Source organism: Lontra canadensis, unplaced genomic scaffold, assembly GCF_010015895.1.
Source record: "Lontra canadensis isolate GAN:19392208 unplaced genomic scaffold, GSC_riverotter_1.0 scaffold13, whole genome shotgun sequence".
Taxonomy (NCBI): domain Eukaryota; kingdom Metazoa; phylum Chordata; class Mammalia; order Carnivora; family Mustelidae; genus Lontra; species Lontra canadensis.
The window spans coordinates 18,273,844-18,294,355 of record NW_022631007.1 but is presented as its reverse complement, the minus strand read 5'-3'; the positions used below and the strand labels follow the sequence as shown (position 1 = coordinate 18,294,355).

The 20,512-nt window shown below is 53.3% G+C and overlaps 1 protein-coding gene across 1 annotated transcript in view; it reads left to right on the top strand.

The window, feature by feature from the left end:
- The window catches only part of PASK (PAS domain containing serine/threonine kinase), a 37,125-nt gene extending 18,190 nt beyond the window's left edge, over positions 1-18,935 (top strand). The window contains exons 9-18 of the mRNA XM_032857701.1: positions 931-1,090; positions 4,770-6,166; positions 7,046-7,227; positions 7,611-7,778; positions 11,484-11,609; positions 11,726-11,860; positions 14,562-14,761; positions 16,500-16,633; positions 17,765-17,911; positions 18,549-18,935. Of these exons, the coding sequence (XP_032713592.1) occupies positions 931-1,090; positions 4,770-6,166; positions 7,046-7,227; positions 7,611-7,778; positions 11,484-11,609; positions 11,726-11,860; positions 14,562-14,761; positions 16,500-16,633; positions 17,765-17,911; positions 18,549-18,628 (2,729 nt within the window). The 3' untranslated portion in view covers positions 18,629-18,935. The remainder of the gene's footprint in view (positions 1-930; positions 1,091-4,769; positions 6,167-7,045; positions 7,228-7,610; positions 7,779-11,483; positions 11,610-11,725; positions 11,861-14,561; positions 14,762-16,499; positions 16,634-17,764; positions 17,912-18,548) is intronic.
- The last annotated feature ends 1,577 nt before the right edge of the window (positions 18,936-20,512 follow it).

Sequence of the window (20,512 nt, the reverse complement as noted above, 5' to 3'; positions counted from 1 at the left end):
TGTCACCACAGGATGGACTTGCTGTTTGAATGAACACACACATGGGTGTGATACAGTCCCTGAGGGGAAAGAGGGGCCACTCGAAGTCTTATCTGTCTCTGGACTGTGCTCTGTGGGAGATGATTTCAGCCAGGTCCCCACACCCCAGGCTGGGGGGGTGGTGGCCATGCTCCACAGGTTGCTTTTGAGGCCTTAGAGGTTAGATAGCAACATTTTGTTTTATTAAATTTAGTTAAATTAATTTTTTCCAAAGATTTTATTTGAGAGAAAGAGCACGAGCGGGGGGAGCAGCAGAGAGACAAGCAGACTCCCCACTGAGCAGGGAGCCCGCCGTGGGGATCAATCCCAGGACCCTGGGACACACAGGGATAGCCTGGAAGTAGAGGTGACCAGTGGCCAGGAGGAAGAGTACAGCAGTGGGAGGAAGTGCCGTCTCAGGGCCCAGGGGACTGAGGGGACCCCTTGGGAAGGTGGCTTTTAGAGAAAAACCAGAGGAGGCAGGAGAGGCATTCCGGGGATAGCGAGAACTTCCGGGTGTGGCAGGGAGACCAGAGGGCCAGGCCCCAGAGGCCCTAGGGAGAGTAGCATCAGGCAGGCCAAGACTGGGAATCATGGTGGGGACATTGATGTTTACTTGGAGCTCGTGGCAGATGAATGGACTGCTCAAGCTGTGGCGTTGGTGGGATCCTGCTCACTGAAGGTGGGGCCCAGGTGATGGCGGCAAGGGGAGCAGGGGCTGCTGGACCCCATGGCGTGCTGCAGGGTGGTGAGAGGTGATTGGTCTGGGACACACTGTGGACATGGGCTTGCTGGAGTTTCTGAGATCAGGTCGGGGGCCCCCCCCATTGCTCATAAGTCACGGGGAGGTGGGGATATGAGTTCAGCAGATGTGCTATGGATGGCCACAGTCTCTTCTGCTGTTGTCACTAGATCCAAGGGCTCCCAGTGCATCTGTTGGAGAGCACGTTCTGCCACGAGGGGAGACCCTAGAGCCAGTGGAAAGAAGCCAAGAAGACTTCCCTAGAACCTGGGCCCAAGCTGACCCTGGAGGCCAGCTCCCTTCTTCCCTCCCATGTCTGCCCACTCCAGGGTAAGTTGTCTGTGGGAGGCGTGGGGTGCTGAGTGTGAAGGCCGGTGGGGAGCAGTGACAGAGCCCTTAGCAGCCACGCTCACAACCTTTGGACACCTGCTGGGCGCCACTTCTGTATTCTCTGGTGTGGTGTGCAGTGGCCACTGGGAGATGGTCCCAGTCTGTGCCCAAGGAGACGTGTAGGTAGGTTCCAGGGAACTGATAGAAGCCTAATGTTCTCATGTTAATAATAATTTGTATCTGTTCTCTTTGTGTATTTTGAATCACAAAATATTCCATGGAGAGTAGAAAGTGCAGAAACTGCAGCTGAGCACAAATAGGGGCTTCCTGCTCCTCCCTGGTGAGAGACCGTAGCCCGTGGTAGATGGTGTTTTTTGTGGTTTTCAACTCGTTTTCTTTTAAAAATCTCTGAGGCCCAGCACACACTAACCTGCCACCCATGGTCCTTTTCACATGCGCCCTCACTGCCCTGAGGCAGGATGGAGGTCACAGGTACCTGTCCTTGAACTTGACCTAGGCAGTCCCTTCTTTCTGGCTCCTTTGGCTCATAGTTTGGTTGGTGAGATTTATCCACATTATTGTTTTTCATTTTTCTTGAAATCGTTTAAAAAATCTACGATGCCTGGATATGTGTTTTGTTTTTTTTTTTAAGTACAGCAGTAATGGTGAGAAGTGCAAGGTCTGGTGCCTGGCTCCCCACAGGGGCCTCCGCCAGCCGTAGTACCCTTCCTCACCATGGCCCTGGCCCTTAATTGTCCGGGTGCGCTCTTGCGTGGCTACTTTTGCTCCTGCAGCACAGATGGGACCGCAGTGCGCTCGCGTTGGGAATGTGTGCGCATCACCTCCTGTCGAGCACGTGGCTCACAGGTTTGCATGGATGTTTGCCTGCTGACATGTGTTATGGTGCTTTCCTGCTGTTTTTGGAGACCTCTGGCTTTCTGCCCCTTGCCCATGGGACAAGCTCTCTGTGCTGCGCGCCCATCTACAGAGGATGGGGTCCCACTGCCCGGCCCCGAGGGTGCTCACTGCTGCAAGATGGGGCTCCTGTGTGCTCTGCCCTGACCGCTGCTCTGCATGCTGCTATGTGCCTGCTGAGACAGCACCAGCATGTCCCACCAGATGAGCCAAGTCCTTGTTCCTCTTGGGTGGGGCATGGTGTGGTTAAGTTCTGCACCAGCTCCGCGTCACTATCAGAAGCCCTGGTGCTGGGGCTCCCTGGTCACTCATGTGGTCACTCATTACCTCATTCATTCCCTCGTTTGTCATTCATTCATTTCCTCCCTTATTCCCTCCCTCATTCATTTATTCACTCATTCATTTTCTCCCTTATTCCCTCCCTCCTCCTTCCCTCCTTCCCTCACTCACGCACACACTCATTCACTCCCCCATTCTCTCACTCATTCAATCCCTAATTCACTCACTCCCTCATTCATTCACACAAAGCTCATTCATTCACTCAATCCCCATTTCACGCATTCACTTAGGCACATGTTCATTCACTCCCTCGTTCATTTACTGCCTTATTCACTTGCTTATTCATTTACTTATTCACTCCCACAATGCTCATTCACTCCCTTGTTCACTCACTCCATTCCTTCACCCCTCCACATGCACATGCTCATTCACTTCCTCATTCAGTCATATTCACATGTTCACTCACTCACTCACTCATATACTCATTCATTCACTTATTCCTTTACTCCCTCATTCATTCACTCACTCATGTGCTCACTCCCTCCCTCACTCCCTCCCTCACTCACTCACTGCTAGCTCATTTACCTACTAACTCATTCATTCTGTCATTCACTCACTCATTCCCTTGCACACTCATTCATCACTCACGCAGCAAACATTGCAAAAGACTTGAAGACTCATCCCTAAGACATAATTCTTTAGCAGAAAATGAGCTGGCCCAGTAAACCTAGTGAGACTGGGAGGTGAGAAGGCAGGTCAGAAGCATGATGTAAGCGGTGTCTTATGTCCGGGGGACTGGGGTAGTGCTAGCTCCTGATTCTTCCCCAGTTCTCCCAGGAGACCTGGGAGTTCAGCCTTACTGCTTGTAGCCAGTTGGTAATGAAGTCAAGATTGTTAGACTGTAGGTCAGGTGTTATGACCTTGAGTGAATTGCCTCTCAGACAAGCTCATGGGGGTCTTAGGTCCCCATGGCACCTCTGCTTAGGCAGTTGAGTAGAGTGGAGGAGGGAGGAGGAGAGGAGCCTCCCCTGTACTTAAAGTCTGTCCCAGAAGCCTACTTATTGCTTCTTGTCTTTACCTTGGCCAGAATTTAGTGATGCTCCTGGCTACTGGGGAGGTGTAGGGATGGGATGTGGGGGCAGTGTCACCTATGGCCTGCCTAACCCCACACACCCATCTCAGAGGGTCAGCCTGCCCGCCCTGGGTCCTGATGCCCCATGCCCACCTCGGAGGGGCAGTCCGAACTGCTCTGGGGCCCGACCCGTGTGCCCACCTTGGGGGGCTTTTCCGTACTGCCCAGGGCCTGACCCCACGTGCCCACCTCGGAGGGTTTCTCCACACTGCCTGGGACCTGACCCCGTGTGCCTACCTCAAGGGGCTTCTCTGCACTGCCCTGGGGCCTGACCCCCATGTGCTCACCTCAAGGGGCTTCTCTGCACCACCCTGGGCCCCAGAGGGGTGGGCTGCATTGCTTAGAGAGGGGAGTGAAACCTTTCTGCCTCATCTTCTGACCTTACAAAAGATGTGCTGTTCCCTGGGGACTGGCACAGGGCTGGTCATTTGCTGGGGTGGCATGGGGCGAATGGATAGAGATAAAGAGATGTAGCAAGAGACATAGATGATTTTTGCCTGACCTCTGCATGCCCTTGTCCCACCTCTCAGTTTCCCCAGAAAACTGCTGCTGCTCCTCAGTGCCTGGCTCACAGCTCCCTCCTCTGTGGAACTTGACTGTGTTGGGTCCTTCTCCCCTGTGCCTCTTTACAAACCTCTGGTCACCAGCACTTCTGCCTCTGGTGAGGCTGGGCATGGCCACATTCTGTGGGTGTCGGTGCTGGCATTGGGCCTGGGGCTGACCCCAGGCAGGAGCTCAGTGGATCTGTCATGTGGGGCAACCATGGCCGGGCCTGCTGCAAGGGGGGGGTCTCCACCTAGCGCCCTGGGCTCTGCGATCGCCCTTTGGCTCTGAGGTGGCCTCTCCCTCAGTGGCCTCCCTGCTAAGCATGCTTGTGAGCTTGTGTCCCAGCTCTTAGGAACCAGTCAGCCCCCGCCCTGTATGAGGCCTTGCCCTTGCAGCCCCCTCCTTCTTGTGCCAGACTCTGTTTCCTGTCGGTTGTGACCCCGATCGCATTTGTAGCCAGTCACATGTCACCATTGCATGGTGCAAAGAATGCACAATCTCTTTCCTTTCTGCCCGCACCCCCCAGGCCCCCTGTGGGTGGGCCAAGGCCAGCTGCACAGCTGTCAGGAGCCCCATGCACCACGAAATGAGAATGCTGAGCAAAGCCCTGAGCACATGGTCCTGGGTGCTCAGTGCTCTGCATCTGGGCCAAATCATCGCCAAATGGTGACTTATCTGTGAGTTGGTCTCAGTTTATGGTGTTAAATGCTTTGTGCTGATCTCTAATACAGGGCGATCCGTGTGATCTCTCCTCTTGATTCTTCTGTGGCCCCTAAGTAACTACATCATCCATGTTATAATTCTCAGAGTGGACAGCATCCTAGAAGGAGGCCCACCAGCCCAGGAATGGTCCTCACCAGAGGACCAGCGAGACATCCCGGAAGGAAGCCCACCAGCCCAGGAAAGGTCCTCACCCGAGGACCAGCGAGACATCCCGGAAGGAATCCCACCAGGCCAGGAATGGTCCTCACTTGAGGACCAGCGAGACATCCCAGAAGGAAGCCCACCAGCCCTTACTCAACAGTCATCACCCAAAGACCAGCCAAATCCTCTCTTGGAGAAAGAGGAATCTGCAGCCCCAGAGAGCCTGAGACAGGATCTTGTGGAAAGAAGTGGGTCTGACCCAGTGGGCACATGGATGTCTGCTTCCTGTGAAGCATCTGAGGACAGGAGCGGGCAGACTGAAATGAGTAGGCTGTATCAGGAGGCACAGCCAGAGTGGACAAGTTCGAGCAGTGCCCATCATTCAAACTGTTGGGTTGATTCCCTCACGTCCGAGCCCCATGCCACAGGCCAGCTGGCAGGGGAGGGCCTCCTGCTGCCCTGCCCTGGATATGGGGGTGAGCAGAGCATGCAGTCAGGAAGCCCCCCCGGGACAGCACGACTCCCGTTCTCCACACCTGCCCTAGATGAGCCGTGGGTGGCCATGGAGAATGACCGCGAGGAGCTACAGACCTGCTTGATTAAGGAGCAGCTGTCCAAGTTGAGCCTTGTGGGACCGCTGGGTGTCTCCTACACTGAGCTGGCCCCAGCAGAGCACCCCCGATGCTCTGCCCCTGTGTCCTTGTGTGACCTGGGAAGCAGAGGCCTGTCTAGCCGAGCGGGCAGCTCCTCAGCCTGCTATGCTCTGGCCACGGACCTCCCTGGTGTCCTGGACACAGTACAGGCCCAGGAGGCTGATGGGAATGCTTTCTCCTGGAACCTCAAGGAGCTCTTTCTTGATGAATGGACAGATCGAACTTCCTCCAACTGTTCCTGCACCACATCCGAGCTTGTGGGGACGCCATCTCCTTCGCCGGTCGGCTCTGATGCAGACATGAGTGGTCTCTACCGGCGGGGATCCGATGTTCTGGATGACCGAGAACTGCTGCTCCTGACTGGCACTTACTTCGATCTTGGGGAGGCTCGGCAGTTTCACGAGAGCCATCTGGTGCCGGATCCGGTAGAGCCCTCTGAGACGTGTCTGGTGTCCTCGGAACACTATGAAGTCAGCGGCAGAGAGAGCCATGCCTGTATCCTTCCCACGCTGGGGGCTGGCCCCGTAGATGTGTGTCCAGCGGAAGAGCCCCGGCTGAGCTTCCAGGTCACCTCAACTCCTGTGAGAGCGGATAGCCCAGAGACATCTGGGGCCACCTGCGTGCAACAGGAGATCCAGGAGGGGACCTATGCTGGCAGCTGCCACCACCGGGATGGAGCTCAGCTGAGTACGTGTGGGGGGTCTTGCCCTGGAGCCCCCGTGGGAGGCTGCCACAGAAGCATGGCGTGGCCGCGGCGGGGCCTTCCTTGTCCTGCGGTCTGATGCCACTACAACCCCCCCAACCCAATAGTTTCAGCTGCAGTGTGAGGGTTTTGTAGTGATAGGTTATCCCTTGAAAAATTAGGGATTAGAGTTATAAGTGCCTGTGCATGGGAAGGGCACAGCCTGAGGTCCCAGCTGCTTCTGTGTCCCTCCTTGGAAGCCACTGTGTGTACCATGGTCAGCCAGGGTGGCCTCTCGTGTGCTGCTGGGCTTCAAGCTGCTGCTGCCAGGTGCATCTGCTCCAGGAGGGGTGTCAGGATCAGGTCCCTTTACTTGCCTCTTGGAGCTGATTGATTATCTTTGCTGTACTTTTCTCCCTATTTCCCTAACTTCTTAGCAGATCTGTGTCAGGTTAGCCAGTTGTGTCCTTACTGCTGACTTCAGGCTTTCCCCCTAAACTTTAAAAAGTTATGCAAATATTATATGTTATTTGTAGAAAGACTAGAAAATGCCACCAAAAAGAACATAAAATACCCTGTAAATGCCCCCTAAAGATAACCCATGTTTGTTCTGGTATGTATGTTGGAGGCTGTGAAAATACCCATGCACGTGCAGGAAAGGGCCTCGTATGAATGTTCATGTGTGGCCATGGTCAAGGCCGTCCACAGACCTGGCAGCAGAAGGCAGACATGGTGCGGGGTAGGGGGTGGTATCCAAGGCGGGTTTCCAGGCTTTTTCCCTGTCCAAGTGTGGGCATCCCCGCCTCACCCTGCGTGGGTGCTCTGGGGGACTGTGCGTCCTTGGCCAGGCCGCTGCTGCTGTGCTGACCTCCCCTGCCCTCCAGGTGTGCAGTTTGAGGTGAAGCGGGTGGAGCTCCAGGGCTCCTCGACCCTGTTCTGCTGCTGGCTCGTGAAAGACCTGCTGCACAGCCACTGGGACTCGGCCACGCGCACGCGCCTGCTCCTGGCCAGCCTGCCCAGCTCCAGCCACTCCATGTGCGAGCTTTCTGGACCCAGCGTAGGGGAGGTGGGGGTCTGTGCTCAGCTCCTGCCTTGTACCTACCGCGTGGTGTGGGAAGGGGTCCTGCTTGGCCTTTCTGTCTTTCTTTCCTCTGCTTCCTCTGGGGTGGGAGGAGGATCCTTCTAGGGCTTTTTCACCATGCTTGCTGGTGTAGTGGGTGAGTCTGAAGCCATACGTGGGATTTGAAACCTGTTTGCCCTGTGTGCTGGGTGGGGTCTTGGCGTGTATGCCAGTTTGGGTGGTCTAGGAGAGCACTTCTCAGGCCAGCCCCCCTGGGACACAGGAGGAGCAGGGTGCGGGAATAGGGGACTGGTGATGTGGCTCTGCTTGCTCTTCCTTTTTTTCCTCTGGTCACATGTGGCCCCTCAGGCATCCCATTACATCCACAGATGCTCAGAAGCAAGCCCTGGTTTGAGGAGCCCCCGAAGGCTGTGGAGCTGGAGGGGCTGGCGGCCTGTGAGGGCGCATACTCCCACAAGTACAGCACGCTGAGCCCGCTGGGCAGCGGTGCCTTTGGCTTTGTCTGGACTGCGGTGGACAAGGAAGCCAACAAGGAGGTACTTGGGCTCTTGGGCCGCGTTCAGTAGTGGGGGCACTGCTCAGATGCAGCCATGCCCTCAGTGCCTCTGTGTCCAAACTCTCAGATTGCCATGACAGAGGAGTCCTCTGTGGAGCACCCAGCACACGGGCCAGCCCAGGTGGGGCTCTGGTCTTAGAGGGCCCTCCCGCCAGCGCACGCAATCACGCCCAACCATCCTGCTAGCCACTTCAGATGCACACTGGGCTTCACACCGTGTCCTTTCACTCAGAGGCTGATGTCGGGGGTGGATTTTCAGGCTGAGACCTAGCTGCCGTCCTCCCAAGTCCTGTTGGGATTGCACTTGTAATTGAGCGTTTTGAGATTTGAGGGAGTCAATGTAGTGGCACTCTTGCTTGTCCCTGCAAATACTGTGACACTGCCCAACTGTTCCTGTGCTGCCTGCTGAGTTCGGGGTGCCATGCGTGCGTGGGGTCCTTTGACTGCATGGGGTCTGATCACTTACCGCTGGCCTTTACCCACTGAGTGTCCGTGTTAAACGCTTCACCTTCCCTCACCTGTCTGCCCGGTTCTGACATGTTTCCCGTGGGTCCTTCAATGTTCTAGGTGAGTGGCCAGTCTTCCTGCAGGGAGGCCAGCTCTGTCTTTCCTTCTATGTGGTCTGTAACCTGCCGGCCTCTGGGACCCAGGGCCGCTTTCAGGAGCAGGCGAGCTGTCGGCTCTCCTGCCCGGTCATCGTCAGCTGCTGTGGCTCCTTTCTAAAGATTTTATTTATTTATTTAAGAGAGAGGAGAGAGAACGCATGCAGAGGGAGAGGCAGACTCCCTGCTGAGCAGGGCTTGATCCTGGGACCCTGGGATCATGACCTGAGCTGAAGGCAGATGCTTAACCAACTGAGCCAACCAGGCGCCCCTGTTCTGTTCTTGATGGAGACCTTCTGCTGGGGATATTTCATTTTATTTTCAGCTCACTGAAATTTTTCTTGAAAAATGAGTATTGAGTTCTATCAGATATCTTTTCAGCCTCTGTTGAAATGATCATACTCTCATTTTCTTTATTAATATAATGAATAACACTAATCAACTTACACCCATAGAACCAATCCTTGGTTATAATATTCTTTTAATCCTTGGTTATAATAATTCTTTTTGGTTTGCTAATATTTTTACTTGGGATTTTTTTTCATTTGTATTTTGTGCATCAGTTTTCTTTCTTTCTTTCTTCCTTTCTTCCTTTCTTTCTTTTTTATGTCAAAGTTACAAGAGGCCGGTAGAGTTGGCACCCTTTTTGAACATCAGCATGTACAACGATATGTCCGCGGCTGCTTCTGTTCCCTTGGCTGGTCTGATTCTTTTTTTTTTTTTTAGTTTTTTTATTTATTTGACAGATCACGAGTAGGCAGAGTGGCAGGCAGAGAGAGATGGGGAAGCAGGCTCCCTGCTGAGCAGAGAGTCTGATGAGGGCCTCGATCCCAGGACCTTGAGATCATGACCCGAGCTGAAGGCAGAGACTTAACCCACTGAGCCACCTAGGCGCCCTTGGCTGGTCTGATTGTGTCCACGCTCTCTCATCTTTGCTAGACTTGTTAAAGAATTGTCTGCTTTATTCATCAAATATGTGTTTTGTTTTCTTATACTTTCTGCGAGTTAATTTGGCTATATTTCCAGCATATTGGGTTGAACATGGTTGTTGGACTGTTACTAAGTAACAGGGCGCTTCCAGGGTACGTCTTCTAAGTCCACGTTGGTCGCCTTCCCGAGGCCATGGTGTATGCTGCTCGTGCTGTCACGTGTTTATAGGGGGTTTAACTCTCAAGTTTATGTTGCTGTCTCTAATCTCTGTGAGGCAGGTCCATTCTTGATTGAGTCAGGAACATGAAAGACTATAGGGTTTCTGTAGACCTCTAGACCTCAAGGAAGAAGAAAGAAACTTGGGAGCTCTTCTCTTGGTTTGAAAAGAAACACACGAGTCTTTTTGCATCTCAGAGCCCAGAGATGCCAGCTTCCATATTACCAGGCCCGCAGGTGATTCCGGAAAGCCGTCCATCAGAACATGGCCCTGTAAGGGTGAGGCCACCGTTGGGGGACAGAGCACAGTTCTGGACGCTCAGTCTGTGGGGCAGTTGGTGGCACTGCTGTCCTTACAAAGCAGTTGTGGTGACCCACGACCTGAGTGTCTCTCCCAAGTGTATAGATCTTTATGTTTCTCTCAGCGTGTTCTGTGGTTTTTGGTGAGTTTCTGAAACCTGCATTATTTCCATATCCGGTTTCTTGCCTTTCTTGTGTCTAGTTTTCGTTTGCTGGAATATTGGTTACTAATAACGTGGGTGTCACATGTCATGTCCTCACACGTATTCTGACTGGCTTGTTCCCCTCATGTGTTCTTGGCGATCCACATGGTTTCTCTCTGAGCACGTGACCTCTGCTCAGTGGCCTCTAGCATGCTTGTGAAGAGCAACCTGGTGTTTTTTCTTTCTGAATTTTTTTCTTTTAATCTTTGGAGTTCAGAAATTTCCCTAGGATGTATTTCTGTGTGTGCGTGTGTTCTTTATTCTTGCTTGGTGCTTGGTAATACTTTGATCTGAATGTTTAAAGCTTTCTTTACCTAAAGAGGATTTATTCTTTTGTTCTGTTAATCCTTTTCCTTCTTTCTAGCTCTGTACTTTGTCCCCGAAGCCCCCTGTAGGTATGTTCTGAGGCTCCCAGCAGCAGCCTTCCCTCACCCCTCCTTGAACCCCGCAGTGGGGTGGGCAGCAGGCCTCTCTGCCTCCAGCCTCGGCCTCCGCACCGGCCACCTGTCCACACTCCCGGGTGCCAGGACGTCGGCCTTGCTTCCCTCATCCTCTTGCCTTCTCTCACATGCCTCCTTGGCCTGTGGAATCAGGGAGCCCTCTCTTGGCACCATCTTCAGGATTTGACCACTTGTCAGCACTGATGGCTGGCGCTGAGCCATCCCTTTTGTTGTGTGGTCGCCGTGAGGCCTGACTGGGCGCTGTGGATGCCCCTCTCTGCCCCTCCCGCCTCTGTGTGCCCCTCCCGCTGCCCGGCTGCCCTGCCGGCCGGCCCCTCGTCTCTGCTCACCCGAGCCACAGTGCACATGTGTTGGCTGTCCCCACCGTGGACGGTGAGCTCATCAGGCTGGACTCATGGGTCGTCTTATGGGGTCTCCAGCGGAAGCGTGGGGTGGGCCTGACCTGCAGTTCCTGCTCACCGTGTGCCCCCAGGCCCCGTGCCCATTCTTCCCCAACAACGAGTGCTCTGCTGAGTGGCTTACGGTGCTCGTCTCCCAGATGTGCGGCCTCTCCACCCTGTGACATCCCTGTGTCCTGTGATGCGTTCTCTGTGTTGCTGTGTCCGTTGGTTTTGTTGGGCTCCCCTCACCTCCCAGAAGATGCGGTTGATGGCCTGGGTCTGTGTTTTCCAGTTCTCTGGCCTCCTCTTTCATTTCCTCTATCAGGGCTCTAGCCCTCAGTTGTGACCTATGGGTGATGGGGGTGATGGGCCCCTCCACCATGCGCTTCCGTCTCCTCAGCCTCACCCTTTAATTCCTTGTGCTGTGTGTGGGGGTGGGGTGGGGGGGCGCTCCTGGGTTTCTTCTCTCCCGTCCCTGGGATTCAGGGGGAGGCCCACTCAAGGTTTGTGTCTGCGGAGCTGGTGGCGGTCGCCATGCTCAATGGAGTGCCAGAGACACGCTGACAGCCACTTTTCCCCCATCTTCCTCATAGGTGGTGGTGAAGTTTATTAAGAAGGAGAAGGTTTTGGAGGATTGTTGGATCGAGGATCCTAAACTTGGGAAAGTTACTTTGGAGATTGCGATTCTGTCCAGGGTGGACCACGCCAATATCATCAAGGTGGGGTGCCGTTTGTCATTTAGTGGTACCCTGACGTCACTCCCATGAACCGTTGTTAAATATGTTGTCCTGAGGGCACCTCGGCAGGCCCCAGACCTGACTTTGTCTTTTTCCAGGTTTTGGATGTATTTGAAAACCAAGGGTTCTTTCAGCTGGTGATGGAGAAGCATGGCTCTGGTCTGGACCTCTTTGCCTTCATCGACCTCCATCCCAACCTTGATGAGCCCCTGGCAAGTTACATCTTCCGACAAGTGAGCAGGCTGGAGCCATGCTGGGGAGATCGTGGGCTTGGGCTGGGGTCCCGGGGCTGCCGACACGCATGGCTCACATGTACTTCTTTCTGTGAGCTGGGCTCTAGCCTTCAGATTTTGGATTTTATGGAGTAAGATCTATATTAAGATACATGGGGGAGCCCAGATGCTGTCCTGGACTGATGAGGGAAGTATGTTTAATGATTAAAACTTACTTATATTCATACAATATCCACACCAGTTGCAAAACTTAGGCAATGAAGCCATCAGGTTAGGCTTCGAGGCCTGTGTGTCTGATTTGAGCCCTCGTCTCTCAGCAAGAAACCATTGCTAAGTTGTATGCAATGATCATTATAGGGCTGATGAGGGAAGGCTGTGCGTTCAGTCCAAAAGAGCCTCTGAGGCACCCACTGTGTATGGGATGGTCCTGTGCTCAGTGGATGAGAGCAGTCCTGCTGTCCAGCTAAGTGAGGTAATCAGGAAAGTTTGAGATTCTAGCAACCTTGTTTCACAATATTTATTTTGGTCTCTTTCATGTCTGCTTATGTGTTGATCTTGTCGACTTATTATTTTGTTGGGAGAGTGACGAGCAAAATAGAAAGGCATCCTGGAGACAAAGAGGCTGGGAAGTGGGTGGAGAGGAGACAGTTGTTTCTGTGAGTTTTTAGGAGAAGTTTAGGTGTCCCAGACTATTCCCAGCTCCCTGGAAACAATAGAGAACTACCTGGAAAGGGGATATTCGTATATACTGTTCCCATACTTGTTCACCAGTTGTTTCCTAGTGAGGACTTGATATCTAATGCCAATTTGCGTAAGTTGACATTTCTTACTCAGAGCTATAAATTCCTAGAAGCTATTGGATTTCTGATATTAAGTTTCCCAGGCACCTACCTGTAAATTTCAGGCATCATGGTTCTGCTCAAAGACTGTCCCCTTTCTCCCTCTTTCTGTGTTGCAAGGTTATATACCCATCTACTGTAATGCATGGTAAAAATTTGTTTCTGAAATCTTCACGGCAGGCAGACTGTAACATGTAACAAGAGTCACTTGTTGAAAGCTGCTTTCTCTGAGTTGTTAATTCTGGGGCCATTGATTTGGTAATTATAGGGTCCTATACTTTCTAATTTTGCAAAAAGTCTCTTCCAAGTAGTCCCTCTGTAAATTTATATATGTAAGTGCTATTATATGTAAATAGGGATGCATAATTTTATAGAAAAATATCATCATATGCCAGTGTGTACAAACAGTGCCAGTGACCAGCCCCAGGTTCAATGCATCTGGCCATTCACAGACCAGCTCTACTGGGCGGCAGGGGTACCTGAGGGCCTGCGGGAGGAGGGGCTTCCCTGTCCGGACTCAGGTTCTCTTCAGACCTTTGTGGTGAATCCCTTGCTGCCAATTAATAAGCTTCCATGAAACTTTCACGTTCAGATTAATACGCAGTTTCTCTTCTCAGCTGGACCCTGGCATGTATGTGTGCGTGTGTGTGTGTTTGTGTACATACGTGTGAGTGTCTGGGTGTGCACACGTGTGTATCTGTGCATGCATGGTTGTGTAGATCAGTATGCAGCTATGTTTTTGTTTGCATATATGTGCATGTAAATGTGTATTTGTTTACTAGATGTAAGTTAATTAATAGGGCACAATTAACTGTAGCCTCTGATTCAAGGGTATTCACTTGTAAACATAAAATTGTCTCTAATCAAAATGACCATGTCCATGAAGACACTATGTTGATTGGTATGATTGGTGTACAAATTGTGAATACAGTCAGAAATTTTACTCATCTCATTTAAACTTAACCGGAAGTTTCCTTATGTTCATCTCTGTCATCAGACGTTGTGTAGGCTTCTCTGGTCTGGGCAGATAGCAGTTCTCGCTGTTCCCTTCCAGAGTGGGGATTGTTGCACTTGGCTTGCTGGAACAAAGCCCACTTCCAGGGGAATCACTTTACGTGCCTATGGACGAGAACCCCACGCATGCTGGGGCTCGAGTGGCTGATGCCGGGGGCCGCCCCCCGAGAAACCGCTAGAGACTAGAGGTGGGGGTTTGGAGACGTGGCTTCTGCTCTCAGCTCTGCCCCTCAATGCTGCATGAACTCTGGGCAAGACGCTTTCCTTCCGTGTGAACCAAAGGTGTCATGCTCAGTCTTTCTCTAGGGCCGCCTCCCATTTCACACCCAAACCACACTCATGGAAGCACCCACCACGTGTCCTTGTAGCTTTTGCTTGTGGTCGGTCTGTCCTTCCTCCTGAGATTGTCACTCTGTGTGTTGAGGGGTGAGTGATGCTTGTCTGTAGCACATGGAGAGAACCCGAAAATCACGTATTTGTGCTGGGGGACAAGTGGGGTGTTTGTGGGAGGGCATGAAGTGTCAGTTAGGCCAGAGTAAGTCCGATTTCATTGCTAACGTTAATGTGTTGTATACTTAACAATGTGCTGAGTGTCCTTTCTGCTACTAATGAGAATAATGAAATTTTAAGGAAGAATCCTGCCCTGGTGCATGCTGTTGCTGGGGGCTGTAGCCCGCCTGGACCTGCATCATGCTGGCTGAGCTGGATTGGGTCTGCATGTCCACGGTTCTTTCCTGCCACTAGTTCATGAGGAATTAGATAAGAGGTGTTTTTCTTTGTTGTTTTGTCCTGTTTTCAAGTTAGTCCTTATCTTAGACGCCTGTTTTCCTTGAATTGCCCGGTTGCAGCTAGTGGCGGCAGTGGGCTACCTGCGCTCCAAGAACGTCATTCACCGGGACATCAAGGACGAGAACATCGTCATTGCCGAGGACTTCACAATCAAGCTCATCGACTTTGGCTCTGCCGCCTACTTGGAGAAGGGCAGACTGTTTCACACGTTCTGTGGGACGATCGAGTACTGCGCCCCCGAAGTCCTCATGGGAAACCCGTACGTACGGCGCCAGGCTGTGGCCAGACCTCACATCTTCCGGGGGTACCACAGGACTGCTTGGAGTTTAGGTGGGAGAACGGTTTCCGCTGGTGCCTCTTCGTGACACAGGCTGTGGAGTGTTGATAAAGGTCTTGGTCCCAAGTGGGCAGACCAGCAAACTATGGTGGGCTAAGGGGAGGTAGGCCATGGCCACCGCTCTTTGTTGTGTTACATTCTCAACTCTTATGTGTGTTTGGAGTTTTATGTAATTGGATCTTTGAGAATAACATGAAAGATCAAGATAGGAGGCCCAAAAGTTGAGACTCTTCAAGTAGGAGGAGAGGGTCTCTCTTCAGCTGGGTTTAGTCATGGCGATGACAGGCATAATAGCCAATTCCAGTAACAGGTGCCTGGGCTGGCAGCCCGTGACATCCAGCATTGCAGGCACAAGTGCAGAGGACCCATGTTGGCCTGGACCTAGTTGGCCTTCCTGCTCCCACCAGGGGGACAGCGTGTCCCTGCCCCGGAGCCTGCGGGCTGCTGGGGGCCCTGGGTGGTGCTCAGGAAACCCTTCTCCTGTCATCTCCATGTGCACCCAGAACCACCAATAGGACATATTGAAGGGGGGTAGTCCCGGAAGGGCCTTGGGAGTTTCTCTAAAGATGTAATTAGATCAGCCTGGTGCCCACAGCATGCTGTTGGCTGCTGTCTTGTCCCGTGATGGCCATTGGAGTTGGAGAGGGCCACCTGTCCTGTCCACAGGACCCTAACATGTGCTGTGTGGCTTGTCTGTTCCCCACCTCACCCCCTGCACCCAGGCTGGGATACCCCCATGGGGGAGCGCAGGGTGATGGTGCCTCTCAGTGCTGCTCAGAGACCTCTGGTCCTCCCCAGGGCGTCCCCACCTTCTCCTGGAGCACCTGCCCTGACGTTTCTCTAAACAACATGAAAATAGAAAGTGCTGAAGGGGGTTTTCTTGCCCCAGCTCCTATGGCCTCTTGTCCTGCACGTTCCTCACGTCTATCCTCCTGACCCCCCCACCCTGGTCTTCGGCCTCATGATGTTCTGGGCCCTCTCTTCGCTCACAAGTGTCTCTTAGCCACGCTGTCTGACTCCGTGGTCTCTGATCTCTGGACCAGAGCTGAGTGACCAGCCGGCTCCCGGGCAGCTTGGCTGTAGCGCCACACTTCTCTGTAAAGTGAAGTTGCCATTTCTTGGGCAGCTGTGGGGCTTAGGGTAAGAGCGCGGCCATCTTACAGGTGCCAGTGCATGGAAGCTGGGTGAGGTCCATCCTTACAGTGACAAAAGATGGCAGCAGGGCCCCATTGTACCCTGGTCCCCAGCCTGTTGCCCAGTTGGCCCAGCCTGGACCCCTCTGCCGCCTCCTTCACCCTCTCTAGGTGGCTGCTGTTGCCTTGACCCTCCTTCTGCTCCTGTGTGGACTGGAGCCTACCCTCTGCTGTGCCTTCTCTCCACCTCCTCCAGGAACGACCCCCATCAGGAGGTGCTCTGCTCTCATGTGCTGTACACCCTCTTATCTGGTGGTGGGCATCTCTCAGCTGCCCGGACGTGAAGCCTTGCTTTTGTTTCCTCCCCAGCATGTGGCTGGAGCATGTCTGGCTGGGGTGGAGGTGCTGGAATGGAGGGTGTAGTTGAGAAGGGCCACAGAACACGCTGAGGGCCACTGTCAGGGCTGCATGTGGGGCGAGCCGAGCCCCGATATGGCCCGAATGCCACTGCCACCTCCCCCTTGCAGATACAAGGGGCCGGAGCTAGAGATGTGGTCTCTGGGGGTCACACTGTACACGCTGATCTTTGAGGAGAACCCCTTCTGCGAGCTGGAGGAGACCATGGAGGCCACGATCCACCCCCCATACCTGGTGTCGGAAGGTAAGGGCGCCTGTTCCCCCACCTCAAGCACGGCGACTCTGTCCATGCTGATAGCCTCACTGCTTTCTTTCTAGTCGTCAAACACTAATCTGAACAGAAGGGTAACTTGAATGTGACTAAACCCTCACGATAATTTTTTTTTAAAGATTTTATTTATTTATTTATTTATTTGAGAGAGAAAGCACGTGAGCAGAAGTGAGGGGAGGAGCGAGACTGAGAGGGAGAAGCAGGCTCCCTGCTGAGCAGGGAGTCTGATGCGGGGCTCGATTCCAGGACCCTGGGATCGTGATCTGAGTCAAAGGCAGACACTTAACGCAGCCACCCACGTGCCCCTGGTCTCTCTTCTTACAAGGACGCTACTCCCATCACAGAGCCTACCTTCATGACCTCATGTGACCCTGACCACTTCCCAGGTGCCACTGGGGGTTAGGGCTTCACTAGGGGTGGGGGCAGGTGTGGAAACAGTTCAGTCCCTAGCAGCCTAGAAGAGGGTTTTTGCAGCTTTGCTGAAGTTCGGGTTCCCATGAACTGTGCTTCCTGCAACGTGCTGTTCTACACACAAAATTGTTCCATGTGCTCTCTCACTGCATTCTCAAGATACTTCTGTGGGATGGTGAGGTCAGAGCAGCCCGGTTGAGAATACACCCGCATTGTTACAGGAAATGGGACCCAAATCTAGACCCAAGGCTGGGGTTCTTCTCAGAGTCCGTGCCACCTCCCGGGGTGACAATGCAGGGCTTGCCTGCGGCCGCCTCCCTCCCCTCTCAGCACACAAACCTCATGTCATTGGAAGCTCTGCATGGCCAGAGCCCGAGAGCAAGCTGAGCTCCGGAAGCTCCGCATGGAGGTTAGGTGAGCAGGGTGTGGGAGGTCCTGAACCCCACGCTTTCATTTCAGAGGGGACAAGCATGTCCTGCAGCTGGTCTCCACGAGTAGCTGGGCCCATGTATGTGCCAGAACCCCCAGTTTCTTGTCAGTGGAGGTTCCCAGGCCACTTCTTGCCTAGTTGGAGGTACTCGCAGTGGGCAGACCTGGGACCCGCTGCTCTGAGACCTGTTCTTCTTGAACCCAAGCCCGGACCCACCATTGGTCTTCTGGCCACATGCCTAGGGTGGGTCTTTATGTCTCCAGATCTCATGAACCTCATGTCCGGGCTGCTGCAGCCTGTCCCCGAGCAGCGCACCACCCTGGAGAAGCTGGTGACAGACCCCTGGGTGACACAGCCTGTGAATCTTGCTAACTACACCTGGGATGAGGTGTGTCGCATGAACAAGCCAGGTAAGATGCATGACATGTGCAAAGAAGGTAAGGAGGAGTTTCCCACGTGACCTTCCTGGGTCTGGGGAGGAGGCAGCTCCCTCCTCCATGCTGTCCTGGACACAAATGTCAGGACCTGTAGCTGGCTTGTTACCTGTGGAACAAATGGGGCTTGATTCTGTTCCAGAGATCCTTGAACATCACTGGGTCCATAGAAGGTGGGTGAGCACCCAGCGGAGCCCCTGACAAGGAGGCATGCACAGGAGGGGCTCGGGGCAGGGGCCAGAGGGTTTGAGAGCAGCTGGAGGTGGCCTAAGCCAGCAGAAGGGGAGGGTAAGGCTGCAGACAGCGAGGGACATGCTCTGAGGGGACCCAGGGGCCCTGGCTCTTCCAGTGAGGCTCCTGGCTGCAGAGCTGGTGGCAGTAGGCTGGTGTGTCTGGTTGCCGCTGCTCAGGGTGGGTGGATCCAGCTGGTGTTGGGAGGTCCAGGCATAGACACCCCGCAGCACCCCAGTGGGGGCCGGGGACACTGCAGCAGTGCCAGGCGAGTTCTCGAGGGCCCCGCCAATGTCTTTTGTTCCTAGAAATTCTACCAGAGAGAAGCAAGTGTCTTAGGATCTTGTGTTAACACCTGATACAATGTCGTCTTCTTTCTCAGAAAGCGGAGCGCTGTCCGGTGTGAGCCTGGAGACAGAGAGCAGGTGTGCCAGGGAGGTGGCGTGGGCGCTGGAGCCCTGAGGGGCCTTGTGCCCTATGGGAGACCCCTGAGGAGCCAACTCCAGTTCCCCGCTGCTCTTCATCATTCTCTCGGGATCAAGGTGTTTTCAAGCCCCATCTAGGCAAAGAAAGTAAATTCGCAAGCATTAGGCCCAATTCACCTTATAAAAACTCCCGTGCAAGTTTGAGAAATGCTAGGACAAAAACCAGTGGTGTTATCAGATTTTAGGTTTATAAATAGACTTGGAATTCATTTTTCACATGACTTTGGAAAAGCATTCTAGTGTTCGGTTGAGTTTTGCGCTGTTAAAGGGCTTTTATTTGTGAACTTAAGAGTCTTTAATCTTTCTGATTTTGTATATATGCATGTGTGTTTGTTTCCCCTGACTTGACATGTGCTCATCTCATGTGTGGAGTTTGTAGAACTGATTAGCCAGATGACCAGACTATTTCATTAACTTATTTTTTTGAACATTTCCAAATTAAAGTAATTTTGTAGTGAACCATGACTATGACTGAACTGTTCCACGATGCTGGTGTGGGAAGCATTTCATTTATGTTTACGTTTGTGTACCCGCACTTGCCCTCACTGGAGAGGGTTTAGCCTCCATCAGCTTGGGGGTCCCTCCCCTGGGTGGGCCCCGAGCACTGCAGCTTGTTCAGTCTAAGGAGGCTGGGTGGGGACCAGCTGTCCTTAGGCATGTCCCTTCTCCTCTGCTCACTGCTCCAGCCCACCCTCCATCTGGGTCCTGCTGCCCACCCTGATGCCCTCCCCACAACCTGGATATCCAGCCTGTCTGTGCTGGGCATCCACCCGTCTCCTTCCCATCTGGTTTAGGTGCCTGGGGGTCTCTAGCACACTTAGATGTCTCCTCCCTTCCAGGCTCCAACCCACACTGTCTGAAACAGGATCAAGAATCTCAAGGAGCAGGTGCAAAGCAGCCTTTATTTGATCTGTGTTGGAGGGGAGGGAGTGGTTAGAAGTAAAAGGGACATCTTTCATTCTTTTCCTTGCTAAGAACAGAAGAAGAGAAGAAAAAACCTAAGAAGGGAGAGGTCCCTTCTCCACCACGTCATCACTCTCCGCAGGTTGAAGGCTCTGGCAGAGTCCTCAGGAAAATGCTCATGGGCCACGCAGCTTTGGTCAAGTTCTGTGCTCGTTTTCTGCTGTTCGTTTGGGGAGCACTCAGCTGTCTCTCAATATCTCAGGACGCCCAGATAGCAGTTAACTCCCGACCTTGAGGCGAGGGGCTACCACCCTGCCCTTCCTTTGGAACTCACTGCGTGAGTCCCTGCCCTCCGCGAGACTGGCTGGTATAGCAGGGGGAGAGGCTGCAGAGGTGTGGATTTCAGGAGCACATTTTGTGAAGTGCGTAGTAAGAAGTGACGTTTACTCTTCAGAATTAAAATTAATTTCATGATATCCTAAGAACTCTTCTCCAGAGTGAAAAAACTCAAGTGTTTTCCTTGTAGTATTTACGATGCTTGTAACACCTTTAACAAGTTACAGGTGTGCAATGGCCTACCCAGGACAAGTACTGGCTCTCCGAGGACGGGCTTACAAGAAACAGTTCTCCAAACCCATCCCACGGGGTGACAGTAGATCCGGCGCCCTGAGGGTGTTCTCCGCGGAAAGCCTCAGGCGGCAGATCTCCGTACGCGCCCGCTGTGAGCCCAGACCGCGGCAGTTTCCGCGCTGGAGGCGCTGGCTTCCCAGCCGCGCCTCACTCCCGGCGCCGGTTTCCGGTTTAGCCTCACGGACGGGCTCCATCCCGGGGTCGGATGGCTCACGAGGGGATCCTTAAAGTTTCGAGTGTAAAGCACGAGTTTCTTCCGAGGTGTCGACAGCTGGACATTTGAAGAAGAAAGCGAACAAACCAGCTTCTCTGGCGGCCTCGGGGCGGG